The sequence below is a fragment of the Homarus americanus genome, unplaced genomic scaffold, assembly GCF_018991925.1.
Source record: "Homarus americanus isolate GMGI-L3 unplaced genomic scaffold, GMGI_Hamer_2.0 scaffold50281, whole genome shotgun sequence".
Classification (NCBI taxonomy): Eukaryota; Metazoa; Arthropoda; class Malacostraca; order Decapoda; family Nephropidae; genus Homarus; species Homarus americanus.
Window position 1 is genome coordinate 2450995 of NW_024742338.1, and position 22859 is coordinate 2473853.

The 22859-nt window shown below is 40.5% G+C and overlaps 1 protein-coding gene across 3 annotated transcripts in view; it reads left to right on the forward strand.

Moving 5' to 3' along the window:
* Window positions 1–743: 743 nt before the first annotated feature.
* LOC121876775 overlaps window positions 744–22859 on the forward strand; it is a 74904-nt gene continuing 52788 nt past the window's right edge. For all 3 annotated transcript variants that reach the window (XM_042382157.1, XM_042382158.1, XM_042382160.1), the window contains exon 1: window positions 744–1172. In XM_042382157.1, the coding sequence (XP_042238091.1) occupies window positions 1162–1172 (11 nt within the window). In that variant the 5' untranslated portion in view covers window positions 744–1161. The remainder of the gene's footprint in view (window positions 1173–22859) is intronic.

Below are 22859 nucleotides of genomic sequence, written 5' to 3' on the forward strand. Positions count from 1 at the left end.
TACGTACATACACACATACATGCATACATACATACATACATACATACATACATACATACATACATACATAAATACATACAGTACATACAAACTCACTGGGTCAGAATGACACTCACCAAGCCGCGGTGTTCCTCAAGGTATTATAGTGTTGGAACCTTCTTTTATTTTAAGGTGTGTTGTTATGAGCTCTTAAAACCCGTCAGTGATCTTCTCAACGTTGTATTTCAGGCTCAGTGTTTATTTTGATGACGTCACCACTACTTGGGATAATGAAATTGCTTATGTTTGTGGGATGATGACGTCACCATTTATGATAATGTGTTTGTTTATGGGATGATAATTTAACTTAACCTAACCAAAACATCAAGTGGGTTTTGCTAGAATCCGAGAAAGGTGTGGGTTTGATGACAGGTAAGATTGGTTAGGTGACAGGTAGGTTGTTAACTGTTACCTGTGTGAAGAAGAAGAGAAAGTGAAGGACAGAAAACCGGAAGAATGAGAGAGAGAGAGAGAAAGAGAGAGAGAGGCGGATATGCAAACTGAAAGGTAGAGAGGTGTTAAGCCAAAGAGATAGAGAGAGAAAGAGAGAGACAGACAGACAGCCAGAGAGAGAGAGAGAGAGAGAGAGAGAGAGAGAGAGAGAGAGAGAGCGAGCTTAGACAGAGGGAGGAAGGGAGGGAGGGGGGCGTGGTCATCAGCAACTGGGAGGGGAGGAAGGGTTGGCAGTGTATACGGGCAGCTCTCTCAGTTGCGGTCCGTCTGTTACACTGTACGGACGTGCCTACACCTCGTCCAGTCACGCTTGGGACTTAGAAATACCCCCCTCTTCAAACACCGTCCTAGACTCAACTCCAAAACATTACCCTTCCTTAAAGTGATTAATAAACAAAAATTAAACCCACCTCCCTGAATTTGGACCACAAAAAACCTCCCAAGTCTTGATATTTTCCAACGATAAACCTTCCTCACCCACTCCGTTAAATTTTATCAAATCTAATTTCGCTTGCGTGACTGGGAGAACTCTTTTAAGTGTGTTTTAAGTGATAAGTAAAGTAAAAAAAAAAAAGAACGGGATATATTATTATGATAAGTGTTAGTCTGTGGTCGTCGTGTACAGCGTGAAAGGGGTATAGTGTCTTCATACAGCACAGCGCCGCCACTATGTTAAGCAGGTAAGTTCATTCTCCTTCTTCACTTTCAGTTTCTAAAGACGACGACCGTGTTGGGTGGGTGGTAGGGCCCCGGCTGCCTTCCGATGTTCATTTGTTTGTTTTTTATTTTTCTTACGTGTTGCTTCGTCCTGTGTGTTGTTTTATTGACCTTTGGTGTGTAGATATTAGTTATGTGTGTTTGTGTGTTTTATTGACCTCGCGTGTGTAGATATTAGTTGTGTGTGTTTTATTGACCTCTCGTGTGTAGATATTAGTTGCGTGTGTGTGTGTGTTTTATTGACCTTTCGTGTGTAGATATTAGTTGCGTGTGTGTGTGTGTGTGTGTAGATATTAGTTATGTGTGTTTTTGATTGACCTCGCGTGTGTAGATATTAGTTGTGTGTGTTTTATTGACCTCTCGTGTGTAGATATTAGTTGCGTGTGTGTGTGTGTTTTATTGACCTTTCGTGTGTAGATATTAGTTGCGTGTGTGTGTGTGTGTGTGTAGATATTAGTTATGTGTGTTTATTGACCTCTTGTGTATGAAAATATTAGTCTCGTGCGTAACGTTTCTGTATTGAAATTGTGTGTTTGTTAGATGTAGATTTTAATTATGTAACAACTTTTTTCTTATTTGTTTAATAATTCCTGATTTGTCGTTTATGTCATTCCGTCTATACAGTACACTAGCTTTTGTTTTTTCCTATGTCGTTGTTCTTTTGTTATCGTTCTGGTGTTTATTAACTCACCTGTGTTACCCTAATGAGCAATATTAACTCACCTGTGTTACCCTAATGAGCAATATTAACTCACCTGTGTTACCCTAATGAGCAATATTAACTCACCTGTGTTACCCTAATGAGCAATATTAACTCACCTGTGTTACCCTAATGAGCAATATTAACTCACCTGTGTTACCCTAATGAGCAATATTAACTCACCTGTGTTACCCTAATGAGCAATATTAACTCACCTGTGTTACCCTAATGAGCAATATTAACTCACCTGTGTTACCCTAATGAGCAATATTAACTCACCTGTGTTACCCTAATGAGCAATATTAACTCACCTGTGTTACCCCACGAGTACAATATTATTAACCTCACCTGTAAGTTACCCTAATGAGCAATATTAACTCACCTGTGTTACCCACGAGCAATATTAACTCACCCAGGCTACCCCAATGAGCAATATTAACTCACCTGTGTTACCCCATCGAGCAATATTAACTCACCTGTGTTACCCTAATGAGCAATATTAACTCACCTGTGTTACCCTAATGAGCAATATTAACTCACCTGTGTCACCCTAATGAGCAATATTAACTCACCTGTGTTACCCTAATGAGCAATATTAACTCACCTGTGTTTACCTTCACCGTAAGAGTTCACCGTCATTGTTTACACCTTGTTTATCACTGTTCGGGGTGGGTGTTTATGCGTGTTTTTTTTTAGCCTTTTCGTGTGTTTTTTTTTGTCCTGTTTGTATTGACGGTGATATAGGTGTGTTTGTTTTTGTTACTTTTGTTTTTATTGTTAGGTAATTTTATCGTGTTTTTCGTTCTTTCTTTCTTCTTGTTATTAATGTTATTACTGTCATTATCGTTCTTCTTGCTATAATTTGCGTTATTGTTGTCATTTTCACTCTTTTTGCTGTTATTATTATTTTCACTGTAATTATTCTTCTGTCCATTATTATTATTATTATTATTATTATTATTATTATTATTATTATTATTTTAAGGACGATGGTTTAAATTTTAACCCTTTGAAGATGTGTGTGTGTGTGTGTGTGTGTGTTTTATGTATGTATGTATGTGTCATGTGTGCTTGTTTGTGTATATGTGTATGTATCATCACCATTATCATCATCATCATTATTATTATCCCAGGAATAACATAACTAATTGAAGTCATTAACGCCATGTTTATGCCCCTCACAAGATCCCCGTACACCTGTTAGTGAGGTTTGTCTGTCTGCCTATCATCATATTTCATAGTAGAAGACTTTTAAGTGTATATAAGTGTGCCTTCTGTCATGTTTGTGGATATAAATGTTTGTTTGTTTGTTATTTATGTGACTTGTGGGTTTTTTATTGTTAGTGTGTGTGTGTGTGTGTGAGAGAGAGAGAGAGAGAGAGAGAGAGAGAGAGAGAGAGAGAGAGAATGCAAGAACGACCTTCCAAGGATGCTTTAAACATTCTTCTCTTTCTTACACACACACACACACACACACACACACACACACATTATATCATTATATCTAAATCAAATGTAAGTCTGTATATTTTCAGTCACCGGCTGCAACTCTATTAATAAACCGTTTATTATTATTTTTTTTTTTACACACTCGAGGGAGAGTGTCGTGAAAGTGACACAGGTGTTCGCAATAGATGCTTCAGGTGTACACGGCTCATCTCGCCACGCACACACAGTTACGTACATGAATATACACACATGTAGGTGTAGGTTTACACGCGCACGTATAGTTATATAGTTACGAAACATTAATTTACGAAACACACATACAGTACAGTACGAGTTGAGTTTTACCGAAGCGTACACACACACACACACACACACACACACACACACACACTTACATATAATTTCATATCGATTATCTAAACCTGAATTAGTGGAGATTCTTAAGGCATTTGCTATTTACGTGTTATATAAAAGTATTTCTGAGCAACACAGCGCCTTAAGTAACTTCAACTGTACTTAAGACATGATCCAAGTTGTAAGTCACTTTTATCTACTACTGTACTATCATCACTGTATGTTGGCTGGATATGTACCTGTGTATGTACTGTATGTGTGCGTTTGTGTGTAAGTTTGTATGTGGAGTTTGTCTATGAATAGCGAGAGAGAGAGAGAGAGAGAGACCTTTCTTTATCTCATTGTCATCAAATGTCAATCACTCATGCATAAACTTCTCACTGAGGCGAATATTACTCTCTCTCTCTCTCTCTCTCTCTCTCTCTCTCTCTCTCTCTCTCTCTCTCTCTCTCGCTATTCATAGACAAACTCCACATACAAACTTGCACACAAACGCATACATACATACATAGTCGAAACAGTTTTGGAATTTTTCTAGAGTATTTTGAAATCAGTGAGAGAGAGAGAGTGAGAGAGACTGTTCCATCTAGATGAGGTTAAGTAAGCGAATAAACTTGGGAATGGAAGAAGTAAAAGAAGAAGAAGAAGAATAGACCAACATTCTGAACTTATCCTCTTCACCACTTTCTTCTTCTTCATCTCTTTCTTATCCACTTTCTCCTCACACTTTCTTTATCTCTCGCTTTGTAAATGTCTCTTCTTTCACTTTTATCGCTTGTTTTATCTTCTTCCTGTTTGTTTCTTCGTATTTTTTTCTTCAGTTTATGACCAATTTTAATTTAGTTTTGTGTAGTGTGTGTGTGTGTGTGTGTGTGTGTGTGTGTGTGTGTGTGTGTGTGTGTATGTGTGTGTGTGTGTGTCTAATAATAAAATAATGATAATAAATGGTTTATTAATAGAGTATATTCCTGGAGGATAATTTGTACACTTATAATTATTATATATATATTTTTTTGGGGGGGGGTGATAATTGAATTGTTTTTCTTATATTATTTTTAATTATAGATTGTTATTAGTATCGATAATCTAGTTGCTGTCGTTATTATTATCATTATTATATATTATTATTGTTGTGTCATTACTCATTATTTTATTATTATTATTATTATTATTATTATTTACACTAATCTCTGTCAGTGAGTGAGTGAGTGAACCAGTACTCGAGCCGCCACTATAATACTAGCTGGCTGGCTGGCTGGCTGGTGAGCTTTAATAAAAATGTTTGGAGAGTGCAGTAGGGTATAGGTCAGTGCCCGAGAGATAAAACCAGTCTGCCCAGGGTAAAGAAAACGTGGTGGTTCAGTGCGGGTAGCCCACTTTGAAGAGGAGGCGTAAAAAAACAGGGTGGGTGAGGTAGCTGACTCGAGCCAAGGGTGCCACAGATGGATATATTCTGAATTCTGATCCAGTTTGTGACGGATGTTGAGGTTTGTATGTGTGGATGTGGGTTATTGTGTGAGTTGTGAGCTAATAGAATGTGTGCCTTACTGGAGCGACAGATAGAGGGAAATGTGAAGAATTGTTTGTACTTTATTAGAGAGAGAGAGTGTGTGTGTGTGAGAGAGAGAGAGAGAGAGAGATTATAATTTATGTTACCAACTTTTAAAATACACCAGTTTAGGGTCGCTCGTAATTATTTGATAACACTGGTAGGAGGGTTACGGAGCTGGGTTGTAAATTAAGAATTTTTAGGTTCGTTGCTGTATGTAAATATTTGCTCTTTCTACCAGGCGTATGATAAACCTGCTCACTGATACTATTGTTGCCAGTTCACTCGAAAAGACGCTCGTTCTGCACTTTTTACCAGATCACTTTGAGAATTGTGTTTACTGCCAGGCGTACGATCAACCCAACACTAATGCATCTATTCTCACCTTTAGTCACAGGTGTATATAGGTCATTATGATTAAGACTAATGATTGTCTTGATGTGTGTGTATGTGTGTGTGTGGTTACTATCACAGGTAAAACAAAAAATAATCTATATATAAAAAAGTACTCCAGTGACCAGTACGATATCTGGCTCCTTTCGCTGTTGTTGCTAGCTGTTGTCTCGTCCACCGCTCACCCAGCCAGCCACTCACCCGACAATATGACTAGGGGAAAAAAATATACCTTACCGCAGCCAGTGACCGATATATTATGAAATAGAGTTGCACAGAGTTGTCTTTGATAAACTGTCAACCTCAAAACTTTGCGTCAGATGTGTGGTTTTGGAAATACAATAGACCACAACAAAGGTAAGAAATATCATATAAGAGAGATAATGGAAGTTATTTCGACCAATCATATCAGCCAGAGCGTATACACATGCTCGTCTCCACCAATCAGATCAGCCAAAGTGTGTCTGTGTGTGACCAATCGTCGAAGGGAACAAGTGATAAATGATTTTAGGAATCCCTCGCTGGTACCAAGGTCGTTATGCTCTTAAGGACATGCTTCACTTACTGTTTTAATTACGCGTGAAAGAAGAGTAGAAAAACGGACGATAGACAAGAGAGAAGACGAGATAAGGGGGGATGAATAAATAGTAAAGTTGATTGGATAGTAAGAAATGGAGAATGGGCAAAAAAGGAAGAGATAGAAATTAAGGAAGATGGAAGTATAGAAAATGAAACAATAGGTAAGACGGAGGACGAGAGAATGTAGATTAGAGAAGAGGGAGACAAAACAATAAATAAATAGGCGAAGGATGGGTAAACGAGCGAACAGAAAACGGAGGATGGGGTACCGCTGGGGTGATCCACTTACACGACGGTCAAGTTTTTTTTTTGCCCACTTTCACTCTCGCTCACCTGCCAGCCTGCCCACCTGCCAACCTACCAGTCTGCTCGCATGCCATCCTACCATCCTGCTCACATGATAACCTACCAGCCTGCTCGCATGCCAACTTACCAGCCTGTTCGCATGGCAATCTACATTACCAGCCTGCTCACACGCCAATTTACCAGCCTGCTTGCATGCCATCCTACTAGCCTGCTCTTATTCCTACCTAGCAGCCTGCTCGCATGCCATCCTACCATCCTGCTCACATGATAACCTACCAGCCTGCTCGCATGCCAATCTACATTACCAGCCTGCTCACACGCCAATTTACCAGCCTGCTTGCATGCCATCCTACTAGCCTGCTCTTATTCCTACCTAGCAGCCTGCTCGCATGCCATCCTACCATCCTGCTCACATGATAACCTACCAGCCTGCTCGCATGCAAATTTACCAGCCTGCTCACATACCAATCTACCAGCCTGCTCACATGCCAACCTACCACCCTGCTCACATTCCTACCTACCAGCCTGCTCGCATGCCAACCTGCCAGCCTACTCACATTCCTACCTACCACCCTGCTCACATTCCTACCTACCAGCCTGCTCGCATGCAAATTTACCAGCCTACTCACATTCCTACCTACCAGCCTGCTCACATGCCAGCCTGCTCGCATGCCAGCCTACCATCCTGCTCAAATTCCTACCTACCAACCTGCTCGCATACCAACCTACCTACCAACCAGCCTGCCCACATACCAACCTACACCTCACCCCCCCCTCTCCCCAGCCTACCAATCATGCAACCTCACCACCTGTTAAAACTCGTGTTATTATTCCTATACAAATAAATTTTAAAACAATCTTCCCAAATTTCAATAATAAAATAAAATATCAAATAAATTCTTGTATTTTTTTGTTTTTTGTTTTTGTTTTTAATTAATTTTAAAGTAGGAAATTTATAGAAATAGTTGGAATTCTTGGGGCATTATGTTTTGTGTGTTAAGTACAGTAGCTAAGTCGTGTAAGGGATAATGGTAGGATTGTATTTCTTAGGGTATATTTAACTTGTTTTGCTCCCACGATTAATGTGTGTATTATTGGAATGTGCTGGGAGAGAGAGAGAGAGAAGGAGGGGGGGGGGAGGAGCAGGGAGAGATAGAGATGGTGGGAGGAAGGGAGGGAGAGAGAGATAGAGAAAAGATTATGAGAGAAAAGATAAATATAATGACATGTTGGAAATAGAGAGATTGAAGAAGGAAATATGAGAGAGGAGAAAAATATTAGGGAAACGAAGAGAAAGAAGAAAAAAGTGATAGAGAAAAGAGAAAAATAATAATAATGAGAGAGACAGAGAAGTAATACCCAGATGAATGGGAACACGTCTCTCATCCTTGACAGTGATGCATGAAGCCACTGATTCACTATTCCCAACATACCTGTCAAGTTTAAGAGAGATACAACACAATTTCACACCAGTTATCATCATATATCTTACCACAGAGATTTTATTATTGGTGCTGGTATTTACTTGAGAGGGAAAGGTGAGGACCACTTTTATAAATTCAAGATAAAAGGTGGAAGATGTAGTTTCGTTTGGTTTTGAAGAATTGTGTTTGTGGTTTTCTGGATCTGACACTTTTTGATATTTATGTGAAAGTTTTAGAGACAGTGTTGAAGTAAATTGTATTGCAGCTGTGATATCAATTTTTATTTTATTTTTAAAGATTTTTTCTATTTAATTTGGTTAGGAATTATATATTTACTCATTTTTTTATATATAACATTATAGGTTCGTAGTCGCTATCTTTCCCTCTGTTGCTATAATATTTTTGATGGTAATATTTACGGTATCATAACATAGTCTTCTAAAAAAAATGACAAAATAAAATGAATAAACATGAAAATTTGTTGCTATCGCTGTTGTTATCAATACTAGTAATAAACCTCACAACTTTCTAAAAAAAAAAATACAGTGGATGATTCGACCATTCTCTCCGCTGAGTCACGTAATGGTGTAAGAAAGGGCGGGAACCATCTTTAAATTCCGGTGAAATAAAAAAAATATATAAAAGGCGGAAGAGAAGACGTGTACGCTTACCTCTCCTCTAGACAATGGCTGATGATATGTTAATTTCCCTTTTGCTTCATTCATTAATTATTTATTTCTTATTCTTTTGTTTGGTTTATCAGCTGATGTGAGTGATGGTGTTTTGTTTTTTTTGTTTGAACTCCTTCGTTTTCTTTGTTTGGCGACGGGTGTGTGAGCTCGGTGTTGTTTTTATGTAACGTCACTGTCTATTGTTCATTTATCGGTTTTATTTCACTTATTATCTTTGTTGTTCTGCTTTTGTTTATTTATTCTTCAGTGGAGGATTATTTATACTTTCATTGAGTGGATATACATAGAAACACCTCATCATATTTACGGGTGTATGGGTGGTGTGGGGGTGACCACTGGAGCCAATATATTAAATTTCCACCTTCTTGACACTACTGGGGTGACAAAATGCATCTCAATCTTCACAGCTGTAGACGTGTACACCGAACAACACAGACAAACAGACATATTATGCTTTGTGTTCTAGATTATTGTGTGATGTAGAAATGTAAGACAAAGTGAACGGTGGTGATGTGAAGAAGACCTTACTCAGCGAAGCTCCTGAAGGCGTTCGTTCAACTCTACCCTGAGGTGCTGTGAGTGAGGAATGACGATGGCAAGAGATAGACGTTTATGCGTGTGAGAGATAAAGATGGATGAGAATCCCTGGGGCGTGAGAAAAAGAGGAGGAAGTGAGAGACTGGTGAACGACACGCATGCCGGAATAGTAAAGGGAGAAGATAGATAGATAGAGAGAAAGAGAAAGAGAGAGAGAGAAGAAGAATGAATAAATACTGTCTGAATGTAAAATAAGGAGCGTAAGATCGGTATAGGGAGACGGGGAAGAGATATTAATGGGTATAACTGAGGGTAGGAGGGCCAGGGGAAGGTAGAGACTGGGGTAGATGAGTGACATTAATAGTTGTGATCCGGGAGAGATACAGCATCTGGCAGGACTTGTAAACACAGCCCCTGAGAATATTTGGCGTGGAGGGCCATAGTCGCCGACCCTCAGAACATCATTGAATAGGGTTAGATGAGACAGCAGATGTGTATAGAGAGATAGATAGAGAGATAAGGAGATACTACCTAACACTGTCTCTTAAATCTCGTTGCACAAGTGAAGTCTATGAGTGGAGTGTGTTTTTGATAAGAAATTGGAGACTATAGTTACATTTAAGTAAGTAGCTGAGGAATGCTGGCGGCCATGGGGAAAGCTGTAAGGTCAGGCGGGCTGTGTGTGTGTGTTAAGCCCGTTCCAATAATCTTGGCACAATAGGGTCAACATGTGGCTCATGATCTACGTCTGCTGGAGTCTTGTAAAGCTTAAGTCTGGTTTTAGGTGTGTGTGTGTGTGTGTGTGTGTGTGTGTGTGCCTCTCCTTCAGGTAATGGGAGTGAGTGAGTTTCTCTCTGTGATTCACCTGGGTGAGTGAAAGTGTGAAAGTGACGGTGTCTTGTCTCCTCCTGATAATACCGTACGTGTGTGTCTTGAACTTGTCTGAAGAGTAGTGCAGATCTTTCTTTCGTAATTACACGGTGTGGAAATTGTGGACACATTATATTGAATTTTGTTTGGTTCAACAATGTGTTAAATTATTCCTTTATTCGTGTTTATGGTGTATAATTATTTTGATCGGTGTATTAACAGTAACTCTGAGAACACATTATAACACAACCTTGGGTTATGTTATAAGTTGATGGTCTGTTAATCATCAAGAACATTAATGTCCACACTACAATATATATATATATATATATATATATATATATATATATATATATATATATATATATATATATATATATATATATATCTAATTAAACTTCTGAAATATCTCTATTTAGTTTCACACACATACAAATACGTACACGCATACAGTACATATACACACTTACACACACACATACATACACACATACGCACATGCAACACAATTATGCATACATACATACATACATACATACATGCATACATACATACATACACACATATGCACGTACACGCACACTTACAAACACACACATATATGCACATACAAGCACACTTATATACACATACGCTCTTCTACACGCCCGCCCGCCCCTCGTCCTTCACACTATTGTCCAACTATCTCCCTCCTAGTCACAGGCCTGGCATTTGACATTATTAGGGACCTGCCACACTTTGCCATAAACAGATAAAATGTACCGGGAACTTTCCCCCCACACACTCATCATTCTCTCACTTTATGTAACTTGACAGAACCTATGACCCTTCAGGCTTTTACTCCCTTAATGTACGAGTCATAAAGGCAAGTATGAACTTTTCATACTTCCCTGTTGGGCGCTGTAAACGCTTCTGCGCTTCACCTTGCACAGGATGTAAGGGGTTGCCCAATAAACTAGCCCCCTCGGGGGCAAATCTGAATCTGAATCTGTCCAACTATCAGTAAACCTAACCAGATGACGCCTCGCCTCCTGCCAAGTTGTCTGTAGTGTCACGTAGAGTTGCCAAATCGAACATAACATCATGCAGCATTGCCGAAATACAACACAACCCCATCCACTGTTACCAAAACGAGAGGAAAACTTCAACCATCATCTTTGTGGGGGAAGAGAGAGAGAGAGAGAGAGAATCTGTCGTAGTGAAGATAGAAAGTTGGACTATAAATAAGAGAGGCACAGATGGCGAGGGAAACAGCAGTGTGATGAGAAGACATACGGGACGCCAGGGCAGGCTCACCTCACTACTGCAGCTTATGAGTGGTTGGTTACATTAGTTTAAGAGACAGATAGATAGGTTGATAGAGAGAGAGAAGGAAAAAGAGAGAGACAGAAAGACAGATTGACAGATGTTTTATTAGTTTGACAAGTTAGAGTGGATCCCGTCAGCACCGTGGCCGACACTGCACTCGACCACCTTAACTTCCTCAACTATATCGTCAGGTACCCGTTCACAGCTGGGTGGACTCGGGGTGCCTCGGGCGTGAACCAGCGACCCATGCTTACCAACCCCACCAACCTAGACTTTCTAGCATCCATAACCCAGGCCTGCCAACACTACCCTGACCCAAGCCTGCCAATACCGACCCCAAGCTTACCAAACACCCCGACCTGCCAACACTACCACCATCACCCAGGCGTACCAACACAATGATTCCCACAAGCTGACTGACAACACTCCCCCCCCCCCTTTTGTCCTTATTGTCACACATTATGTTAAAAGGCTTATGGGTGACACCTGTTGGCCCTTGAGTGTCCGTCCAACTTGACCGATTTCTCTTTGTGTGTGTGTGTGTGTGTCTTGTGTACCAGCTGACGCACCAGTTGGTATCCCTGCTGTTGGTGTGGACTAGTTGACTCTGTGTCGGGGAGTAATGGTGGTTGTTAGTGGTGGTAATGGTTGTTAGTGGTGGTAATGGTTGTTAGTGGTGGTAATGGTTGTTAATGGTGGTGGTTGTTTGTGTGTGGTGGTGGTGGTAGTGGTAGTTGTTAGTGGTGATAGTGGTGGCAGATGAATAGGGTTGTTGCTAATAATGGTGGTAGCTGATAATGGTTGTTGCTAATAATGGTGGTAGCTGATAATGGTTGTTGGTGATAATAATAGTATATTTTTTCTGGCCAATCCTCTCTTTCCCCTTCCCCTTTCTCCCCTTCCCTACCCTTTCTTCTCCTACCTCCTCTTTCCTTCTCCCACTTCCTCCCTCCCTCTCCCCCTTCCCCTTCCTCCCTCCCTCCCCTTCCCTCACCCTAAGGAGAAAGTTAGAAACCGTGAGGAGAGGAAAAAAGTGACGTATCACCTTAACGACTCAGTTGAACGACGCGACGGAGCCTCCCTGTTGGTCACTCACCCGTTCTGCCCCCTGTTGGTCCTCACCCGCTCTGCCCCTCTGTTGGTCACTCTCACCCGTTCCCCCCCTGTTGGTCACTCACCCGTTCTGCCCTCCTGTTGGTCACTCACCGTTCTGCCCTCCTGTTGGTCACTCACCCGTTCTGCCCTCCTGTTGGTCACTCACCCGTTCTGCCCCCCCTGTTGGTCACTCACCCGTTCTGCCCCCCTGTTGGTCACTCACCGTACCTCTGTTGTTGCTCTATTACATTCTTAAGAAGGAGGGCGTGAGAGGGGTGTGGAAATTACTGAGAGAGAGAGAGAGAGAGAGAGGGTGTGTGTGGGAGAGTAACTGTCACACTCCCTCACCTGAGCTATAATTAACAGGTAATAAAACACACTTCCTTCTTCCTCTCACCTTCCCTCTCCCTACCCCTCCCTCCTCCCATTTCACCTCTCTCTCTCTCTCTCTCTCTCTCTCCCTCTGTGTCTCCTCTACCACCTCCACATCCTCCCCCTCCTCATATCTCCCCCCACCCCCCTCCTTCCCGTCCCTCCTCATCTCCGCAACTCAAGGCCGCAGGTGGAGGGGGGGGGGAGGAAGACCGCTACTACTACTACAACTACTATCACCAGCAGCAGCGTCCTGACCCGTTACCCTACTTCTTTTTGTCTCTCCTCTCTCTCCCTCCCTCTCCCTCTCCTCTCCCTCACTCCCCTCTCCCTCCTCTCCCTCCCTCTCAATTTCTTAACCTAATTTATCCATTTAGCACGTTAGGTTAGGTTAGGTTTGGTTAGGTTAGGTTTGGTTAGGTTAGGTTAGGGTTGGTTAGATTAGGTTAGATTGTGTTAATTGATGGTTGGAGCGATTATAAGAAATCCCTGAAAATTATAGGAATTATGTGAAATCCTATGAGACACACACACACACACACACACACACACACACACACACATGACTAATGTCTCTCTTTGTCTCTGATTGGCTGTGATTATTCCCGTCATTAACACCGCGTCCTGATTGGTTCTCATTATTAGTCCCATCATCTAGGATCATAGAATATGATTGGTTGTTGATACTTCCTCAATTGTCCTTCCTGGTGTTTGATTGGCTCTTATTTTCCCACAATTTTACGTTTTGGTACCTGATTGGCTGTTATTTATCCGCCGTTTAACTTCGTGGTTTTTGATTGGCTGCTATTCTCCTGCCTTTTAATTTCATGTTCTCCGATTGGCTGTGTGTTCGTGTGTGTGTGTGTGTGTGTTAAGGTAGAGTCTCAGTGTTATTTTGATGCCATTTTAACACCTTCAGTTACGAGCAAAAAATCATTATTGGAACTTTTTTGAAGATCATATGATACAGTACAGTTATTCTCAGTGACGTCACCTAACTCCATGGATCCCCCTTGTGATTGGTTAGTGGAGGGTCGATCGGTTCTGTGATTGGCCAGGCGGGTAGGGGTCAAGTAGGCTATAGCGGTGATGGGTTCGAGAGAGCAGTGACGTCATGAAGTGGATCTTTAGGGGTGATTCTGCCTCGTCATTGGTCGAGAGATGTTGGTCAATGATTGGCTGATGGATAATACTCGCTGATTGGTTGAAACCGGTCAATAATTGGGTGAGATGTTTACATAAAGTGGAGAGAGAAAGAGAGAGAGAGAGAGTTAAGATATACACTGATACTAATACACTCATGCACACTAATACACTCATACATTAATACACTCATACACTCACACACTCATACACTCACGCACTCATACACACACTAATACCGGAGCCTTTGGTGAAGTTTATTGATGACAAAATAAATGACTAATCTAAACTTGTAAAAATTACCTTATTGGGCACACCTGTAATTTATAATGGTTTTTACCTGTGTAGTATAATGCTATGTGAGGATGGGGGGGGAGGAAGGGAGGGAAGGAACGAATGAAAGAGAAGGAAAGGGGGGATAATGAGAGAGGGAGAAGGGAAGGAAGGGAGAGAATGAAAAACAGGAAGAGAAGGGAGAAATATGTATAGTACGTGAGGCTGACTAGGGTGATGGTGGGGAAATTTTATAAACCTTTTTTGTTGTTGTTTTTACAATTGGTGTCATGAAGTGTAGGGAAGAGAGCGTGACTGACCGTGGGGGGAGGAAGAGGATGGTGGCTGGTAGGGAGGAGGGGAAGAGGGTGATGATGATGAAGGAAGAAGTAGAAGAGGAGGAGGAAGAAGAAGAAGAAGATGAGAGGAAGGAGGAGGAGGAGGAAGAAGAGGATGGTGGCTGGTAGGGAGGAGGGGAAGAGGGTGATGATGAGGGAAGAAGTAGAGGAGGAGGGGAAAAAGTGTAGTCACGAAACAAGTATTAAAAATTATAGACAAGAAAATCAAAACATAAACAATTCGCCATTTTTAATTTAATGAACAAAGAATCAATACTCTAAAAAATATCTTTAAAAAATATTAAAAATTCCATCAATGTTTTTAATACCCATCAGCATTAAAGACTTTCAGGAGACAATGAATAAACTCTGAAAAAAAATGGGATTAAAATTTGGATTAGTTAACACAAAAATTTACTAACCTAACCTAGCCAAAATTATGTGTGTTAGATGGTGACTCCTGCATCCCAAGGTGGTGTGTGTGTGTGTGTGTGTGTGTGTGACAGCTTCATATGACGACAGCAGAGAATATTGTTGTCATTTCCTCCATCAACCATCACCACCACACACCCTCACCACACCCCCAACACACCTCCACCATCTCCCCAACACATCTCCCCAACACACCTCCACCACAGACACGTTAGAGGACCTCGGGATGGCAGGACCGTTATAAACAAGGGTTTCACTGCCAAGTGGGTCGTTTTCCCCACTAGAGGGAGGTGTGCTGGCTTACGGTGAAGAAAGTGAGGGAGATGAGGAGGGAGGGTGCTGGGGTAGAAGAGGGAGGAGGAGAATGTGGGATGGAGGGAGAGAGGGCCCTAGAGGAGTTGGGGGGGGGTGTTAGGGTAGAAGTGGAGGGGTAGCGAGGCAGGGGAATGGGAAGGGGGGGGAAGAGAAAGAAAGAGGGGGAGAAGGAAGGGAGGGAAGGAGAGAATGAAAGAGAGATCGAAAGAGGGAGCTAGTGAAGCTGGGGAGGGAGGGAAGAAGCATCTGCCGTCATTAGTGAAAGCGAGGAAGTAATGTGAATTTTTTGGAGGTTTCATCTGACTGTGTGTGTGGTGAGAGATTTCTTGCCCTTAACACAAAATTTCTCTCTCTCTCTCTCTCTCTCTCTCTCTCTCTCTCTCTCTCTCTCTCTCTCTCTCTCTCTCATTTCCATTATTTTTAAGAATCTTTTTATCCTAATTTAGAATATTCCGAAATGTGGTAATGTTCAGACTCTAAAATCCGGTAAAAATTAGAAATCATTAATATAGTGTCGGTAATATTCAGAAACTCTTAAAATACTTTCATAAATTCTTAAATGATATCCACCGGGTAAACACGGCCCCTCAAGTATAAGTGAACGAAACTATAAGTGGAGGAAGATGTGCCAATGTAAACAAAAACAACACTGGGAAACATTTTACCTTGTCAACAACACTCATTCATTCATTTATCTTCGGCAAACAGAAACAAACAAACAAAACAGAAGGCGGTGTTTACAAACTATAAGTGGAGGAAGATGTGCCAATGTAAACAAAAACAACACTGGGAAACATTTTACCTTGTCAACAACACTCATTCATTCATTTATCTTCGGCAAACAGAAACAAACAAACAAAACAGAAGGCGGTGTTTACATACATGCTAGGTGAGGGTGAAGAGGTGGAGGAGGGGGGGAGGGGGTAGGGGAAGAGGAGGAGATGTCGCTTCCGTGTTTGGGTAAGGTGGGGGAGACGTGAGGGGAGGCGGTGTCCCATTCGTCTTTTGTTTTATGTAAAGGATAGTGTGTGTGTGTGTGTGTGTGTGTGTGTGTGTGTGTATGTGGTGCTTTGATTTTTTTCTGTATTGTGAAGTTAATTTAGTTTTTTTAGATATACATTGAATAGTAAATTATTATTATTATTATTATTATTATTATTATTATATTCGACAGAGGCCCTCACACATACATACATACGAATTGTTCTATGAGTCACAGGGGGTAAGGATCTCAAGACACACTTACACGACACTCAATACACTTACACGACACTCAAGACACTCACACGACACTCAATACACTCACACGACACTCAAGACACTCACACGACACTCAAGACACTCACACGACACTCAAGACACTTACACGACACTCAAGACACTCACACGACACTCAAGACACTCACACGACACTCAAGACACTTACACGACACTCAAGACACTCACACGACACTCAAGACACACTTTCACGACTATTAGTTTTGCCTCAGAGAAAGTTGTCAGTCTCTTCTGCTTTCACGACCAAGCTTTCTTTAACTAGTTCTTCTCTCTCTCTCTCTCGCTCTCTCTCTCTCTCTCTCTCTCTCTCTCTCTCTCTCTCTCTTATTTTTATGAAAGAGAGATAGAGAGCGTGAGGAAGAGACTGGAGGACAGACAGACAGACAGACAGACAACATACTGTATACACTTAACCAATCCCGACACTTCCAATCTCTCCTTGATTAGGTTCTATTGATATATTAACTTACAATTATATAGAGGTATGTGTGTATGTATGTATGTATGTACTTTGCGTGTGTGTGTATGTATGTATGTATATAATGTATGTATGTAATGTACGTGTGTGTATGTATGTACGTGTATGTGTGTATGTAATGTACGTATGTGTGTTGTCTCCAAGGCCTTGATAATCATCTCAACAGGTTGGCCTTGAGGGAGCTTCTTGGCGTCAGGCCCTCATCTTGCCCTCATCCTTTCTCTATCTTGCCCTTATATTGCCCTTGTCCTGCCCTCATTTTGCCCTCATCCTGCCCTCATTTGCCCTCATCTTGACCTTATCCTGCCCTTATCCTGCCCTCATCTTGACCTTATCCTGCCCTTATTCTGCCCTTATTCTGCCCTTATCCTGCCCTTATCCTGCCCTCATCTTGCCCTTATCCCGCCCTTATCCTAACCTTAGATTAGTGTTGGGTTAGGTTAGTTAAGGGTTGCTTAATGTTACGTTTGGTTAAGGTTAAGTTAGGTTAGGTGAGGTTAAGTTAAGTTAGTATTACGTTAGGATGTTGGGTTAAGTTAGTTTAGGTAAGGTTGGGATAAGGTTAAGTAGGAATAGGTTAGGTTAGGTTAATCTTACGTTAGGTTTGGTTGGGTTAGGTTAGGTTAATCTTACGTTAGGTTTGGTTGGGTTAGGTTAGGGTGAGGTTGAAACCGACAAAACACCATTAGCAGTCCCCCAGCCATTTTATGTCGGACACCAACCTCGTTATATCGAATTTCTTAAGAATCTTCGTGTTTTTGGTGAGTTTAGTTAATTCATAAGCGCCAGGTTGTTGTAATCTGTCTTTAGAATCATGCTGTGAGGTTGTTTGGCAAGTATCCTCTTTATGGGAGTCATTTTGGCGGGAACAGGTTAGGGGGTATACTGTGCGTGACCTTGGGATGGCAACATGAAAACTATCCCTTTCAACTTCCATTTTCAATCTCTTCTCTCTAATTACTGTATTTAATAGTTCTTTGTCAATTTAAAGACATAACGCGTACAATAACCAGTTGAAACAGGGTCAAATATATCAGGGAAAGGTTAGGTTTTTTTTTTTGTATGATATATTGGTTAGTGTTATCTTACATCTGGCAGTGGTGGTGGGAAAGCACGGGATTTGGACACTCACACGTCGTTGTATCGTTTTAAAACATTTTATTTCAATTTGTTTCTTTTTTCACATCAGTCATATATTAACATTGAATTTACTTATATATTATTATTATTTTGTTATTTTAAGACTTATATGATACTTGGTATTATATTAAAAAAAAAGGTTTATGTCTGTATGGATGTTTTGGTATATCGATAAATGTAGGTGTTATCGTACAGCCTACAACACTACTTTGTTTACATATTTTTTTTACCGATTTCTGAAATGTTGACGAATTTTGAAGATAAGAGAAACGAAGGAGAAAAGGAACGGAGGAAGTAGAGGAAGAAAAAGAGAAAGGAAAATGGAGGAGGTAGAGGAAGGAAAAGAGGAAAAGTAATTGCCTAGGAACATAGAAAATAGGAGACTGACAATAATAATAAAAGTGGCAGAAAACAGAAGAAAAAAATATTAAGTAATAACGAAAGAAGAAATTGAAGAAAACAAGAAAAGAAGAATATAAAGAAGACGAAAAAGAATAATATAAAGAAGATGAAGGAAATGAAGAAGAATAGTAAGAAGAACAAGAAAATGGAGACGAACTTAACACGAATATTGTCAGTGATTGAATAGTAAATTACCAGGATCAGAAGACAGTATTGGTTGTAGCGGCTCTTGTCATCATTATGGGAGATGTGTGTAATTTGCTCTGATTATATAGTAAGAGATTCACCAGATACTAACGGAAGAGAGAGAGAGAGAGAGGAAGGATGAAAAGAGAGGAAGATAAAAGATGAAAAGAGAAAGAAGCAAATGAGAAGACAAAGAAGAGACCGGGAAGTAATTAAGGAAAGGCACACCTCGCTGGCCTCTGTACATAAAGACATACCTGGTCCTCTATCCAAATGTATATAAAAAGTGGCCCCGCTAAGAACCAGTCTTCCCGCGCCGCTAACAACCAGTCTTCCCGCGCCGCGACACAACGCAACCGGGAGAGACCCCTTCACGGTACATCCCACAGCCTTCTCGAGAAAAGGTCGGGGGTGACGGTCTAAGAGAGAGGGTAGGGAGGAAGGGAGGGCTAGGAGTAAGGTCTGGTTATACTATGTGAACGTCCCACACCTTAGTCACTGTAATGTCTCTACGGACTTCCTTTACTGGTTCACTTGACCATGTGGCTGGCCAGAGATGTGTGTGTGTCAGGTGTCGTAAGTGCAATATGTCAGGTGCGATTGAGTGTCATAAATGCCTATAAAAAACTGAAAGTCAAGTTTTTGTTTGATTCTTTACACGTGAGATTCAATCCTTTATATTTTCTCTTCTCAGCTTTACGGGTTTTCACAGGATCTCACCATCACGTACAGGCGATCTTCATTATTTTTTCTCACTGTGGGGTGATCTTCTCATAGAACTTAATTAAATCTTGTACATTCAGTTGAAACCATGATAGAAGCTAATTCACTCCTGTATACGTGATTGTCATTTTTTTTAGATTCATCCCATTTATAGCAGATAATTCGATTTTTGTTTTCTGTTATTTATATTTTATTACAAGGTCCACGAATGAGTAAAGTATAAGCATATTTTCCCTTCATTCCTCAACCGTTAGTTGAATACCTCTGAAGCCTTAATACTTTTTTTTTCTCACTTAAATGAACGATGCTCAATTGTCTTTAGAAACACATTGTCGTTTATACAAAGATTATTGACCAAAAAAGAGATCAACATTGAATCGAATCCCTTATAATGTACCTCAATCAATTCTATGATCGATTTTCATTTGTTTTTATTGAGTTAAATCGCTTATTAAACCCGGTAAAGAGATATATTACGTCACGGTGGGCGGGAAAGATCATGAACTGTGGTGTTATGTAAATGTTTGAGAATATGACTTCGGTGTTTGGCCAGATCAAGACAAACTTTTCAAATTTCTTGTCTGTTTGATTACTCTCATATATATATATACATACATACATACATACATACATACATACATACACGAAGACAGACACACAGACACTAAAGAAATAGGTTTGTGTTAAGTCATGACATCTCGACAATGGCCAGACCTAGGTGGAGTCTGGAGTGTTATTGCGCACCATGACTACAAGTTATACCTTCAACACCTCTCTCACTCTCTCTTGGTCACGATGTCAAAGATCAGCCTTCTGTGACCTCGTGAGGGTGAGGACTGACTGTTATTATTATTATTATTATTATTATCATTATTATTATTATTGCTAGTAGTAGTAGTAGTATATTTCATTCATATTATAGTCAATATTAAGATAAAATTAAGCAGATAAAATCGTAAGAAAAACTATTAATATCCACGATAAATAAACCATAGAAAACAATGATAAACAAAAGAAGAAAGAAGGGGTAACTTAGGAGGAGTTACAGTGACTGGGAGGAAGGAAAGAAGATGGGAGGAGTGGGTGAGGGAGGTAGGGGGGGGATGGGAGAGGGAAGGAGGGAAGGACGGAAGGGAAGAAACGACCTTGAAACAACTCCTGTATCCTGGTCGCGCCATATTGGGTACCCGGGCTAAACCACACACACACACACACACACACACACACACACACACACACACACACACACACAGACGCCAGATGTATTTAATTTATTTTTATGGCATCTATTCTTTAGTTACGTTTTTCTTTTGTTTTGATGTAATTGGTTTAGTATTTTTTTAGAGTTTTATTGTTTTAGTTTTACTTTTTTATCCTTTGGTCGGTTTATTGTGGGTGTTGGTTTAAAAGAGTTTAGGATGATTTAGCTCTTTGATTATTATATGTTAACCCTTTGAGTACGATGATTTAACCGCCTTGAGTACAACATATTAATTCCTTGAGTACCACGACTTAACCATTTGAATACAATTATTTAAATCGTCGTACTCAAGGGGCTATGTCGTCATACTCAGGTGTTTTAGTTTAGTACTCAAGAATATATTGTACTCAAGACTTTAGGAGTAGACAGACGAGGTGTGTGTGTGTGTGTGTGTGTGTGTGTGTGTGTGTGTGTGTGTGAAGGACCTCGGCATTTCCTGGACACACACACCATAATTTCTGGGCGTCTTCCATACCCAGAGGCTCAAGACTTGGCGCCTACGACTACCACAACCACTACCACTACTACTACCACTACCACTGTCATTACTACTATTACTAAACTACCACTACTACTCACACTATCATTACTACCACCACTGACACTACTACCACCACCATCAATACTACTACTACCACCACCACAACCATTACTACCACTACTACCACCACTACCACTTATACTACCACTACTACCACTACTATTACCACCACCATCATTTCCTCACACTAGGCTTCTGACGGAGAGACTGGACTGTTGGGTTAGAGTTGTGGGAGTTCCCAGGAAGGAGTTAAGAGAGGGGGGGAGAGGGACAGGTTGCTAGGAGTCAGAGGAGGAAGAGGTTGGAGGAGGAATTTGAGAAGAGGCGGAGGGGGGGAAAGTGGGTGATCCTAGTTTGTCATTACTATTATTTTTTGTCATTACTACTATTATTATCATTATTACTGCATTCCCACCATCATTGTCGCACTATGGCTGAGAGAGAGAGAGAGAGAGAGAGAGAGAGAGAGAGAGGATCATTATTTACACCAGCGTTGAATGCACGATGCCTCAACCTCCTCTACTACACTGTACAATTTATATAAGTACATCGGGTTATTATCTGTTTTGAAATAAATTGTATAAACACTAAACCTGTCTTATAATTTACGTGAATATATTTGTTCACTCTTTTATGTTCTGGATGATAATATGTTTGATTGATTGGAATATTTAAGAGTAGTTCATGGAGCCGCGGTGCATTCGACGATGATGTAAACATTGATAATAATTAATGGTGGTTGTTGTGGGACGAAAGAGATGATAGAAATAATAATAATAATAATAATAATAATAATAATAATAATAATAATAATAATACACGCACTTACACACGCAAATATTTATATTGATCGATGTATTTGTTTTGTAATGTATATAGAAACATACTTATATTTTATCGTTACTTGATGGTTTACACTAGAAAGGTTAGGTTAAGATACGTTACGATAGATTAGAATGGATTAGGTTAGGTTAGGATAACGTCAGAGTGTTAAATCATCAGGTGAAATAAAGCTAGGGTGCCTGATCTTCACAAGGTCCATTTATACACACGCGCACACACGCACACACACACACGCACACACACACACACACGAGCACGAACTGATTGCTACAAGAACAGCCCAGTCCCAACCATTGTAAAAATTATCAACACCTAATTATTATGTCATATTTGTATCACTTATGTTACTTGTACATCATTTGTAAATCAAGAGACCCATTCCCCAATTATGTAATTGTATATTTTCAGCCTTCCGGCTGCCATGCTCTTTCAATAAACCGTTAATTATTATTATTATTATTATTATACACACACACACCCACACACACACACATAGCATATTTTTGTACATTCACTCATACATGCGTAACAATACATGGAATCGACAAGCAGAAAAATTCCCCTCACACCCATTTGTAAGGCGAGAGTCCTATTAGCATGCTATGAGCTGGCCGACCATCACGCTAGGGTAGTTTAGTACCATTTTCCCCTCAGCTGCCTCCTCTTACA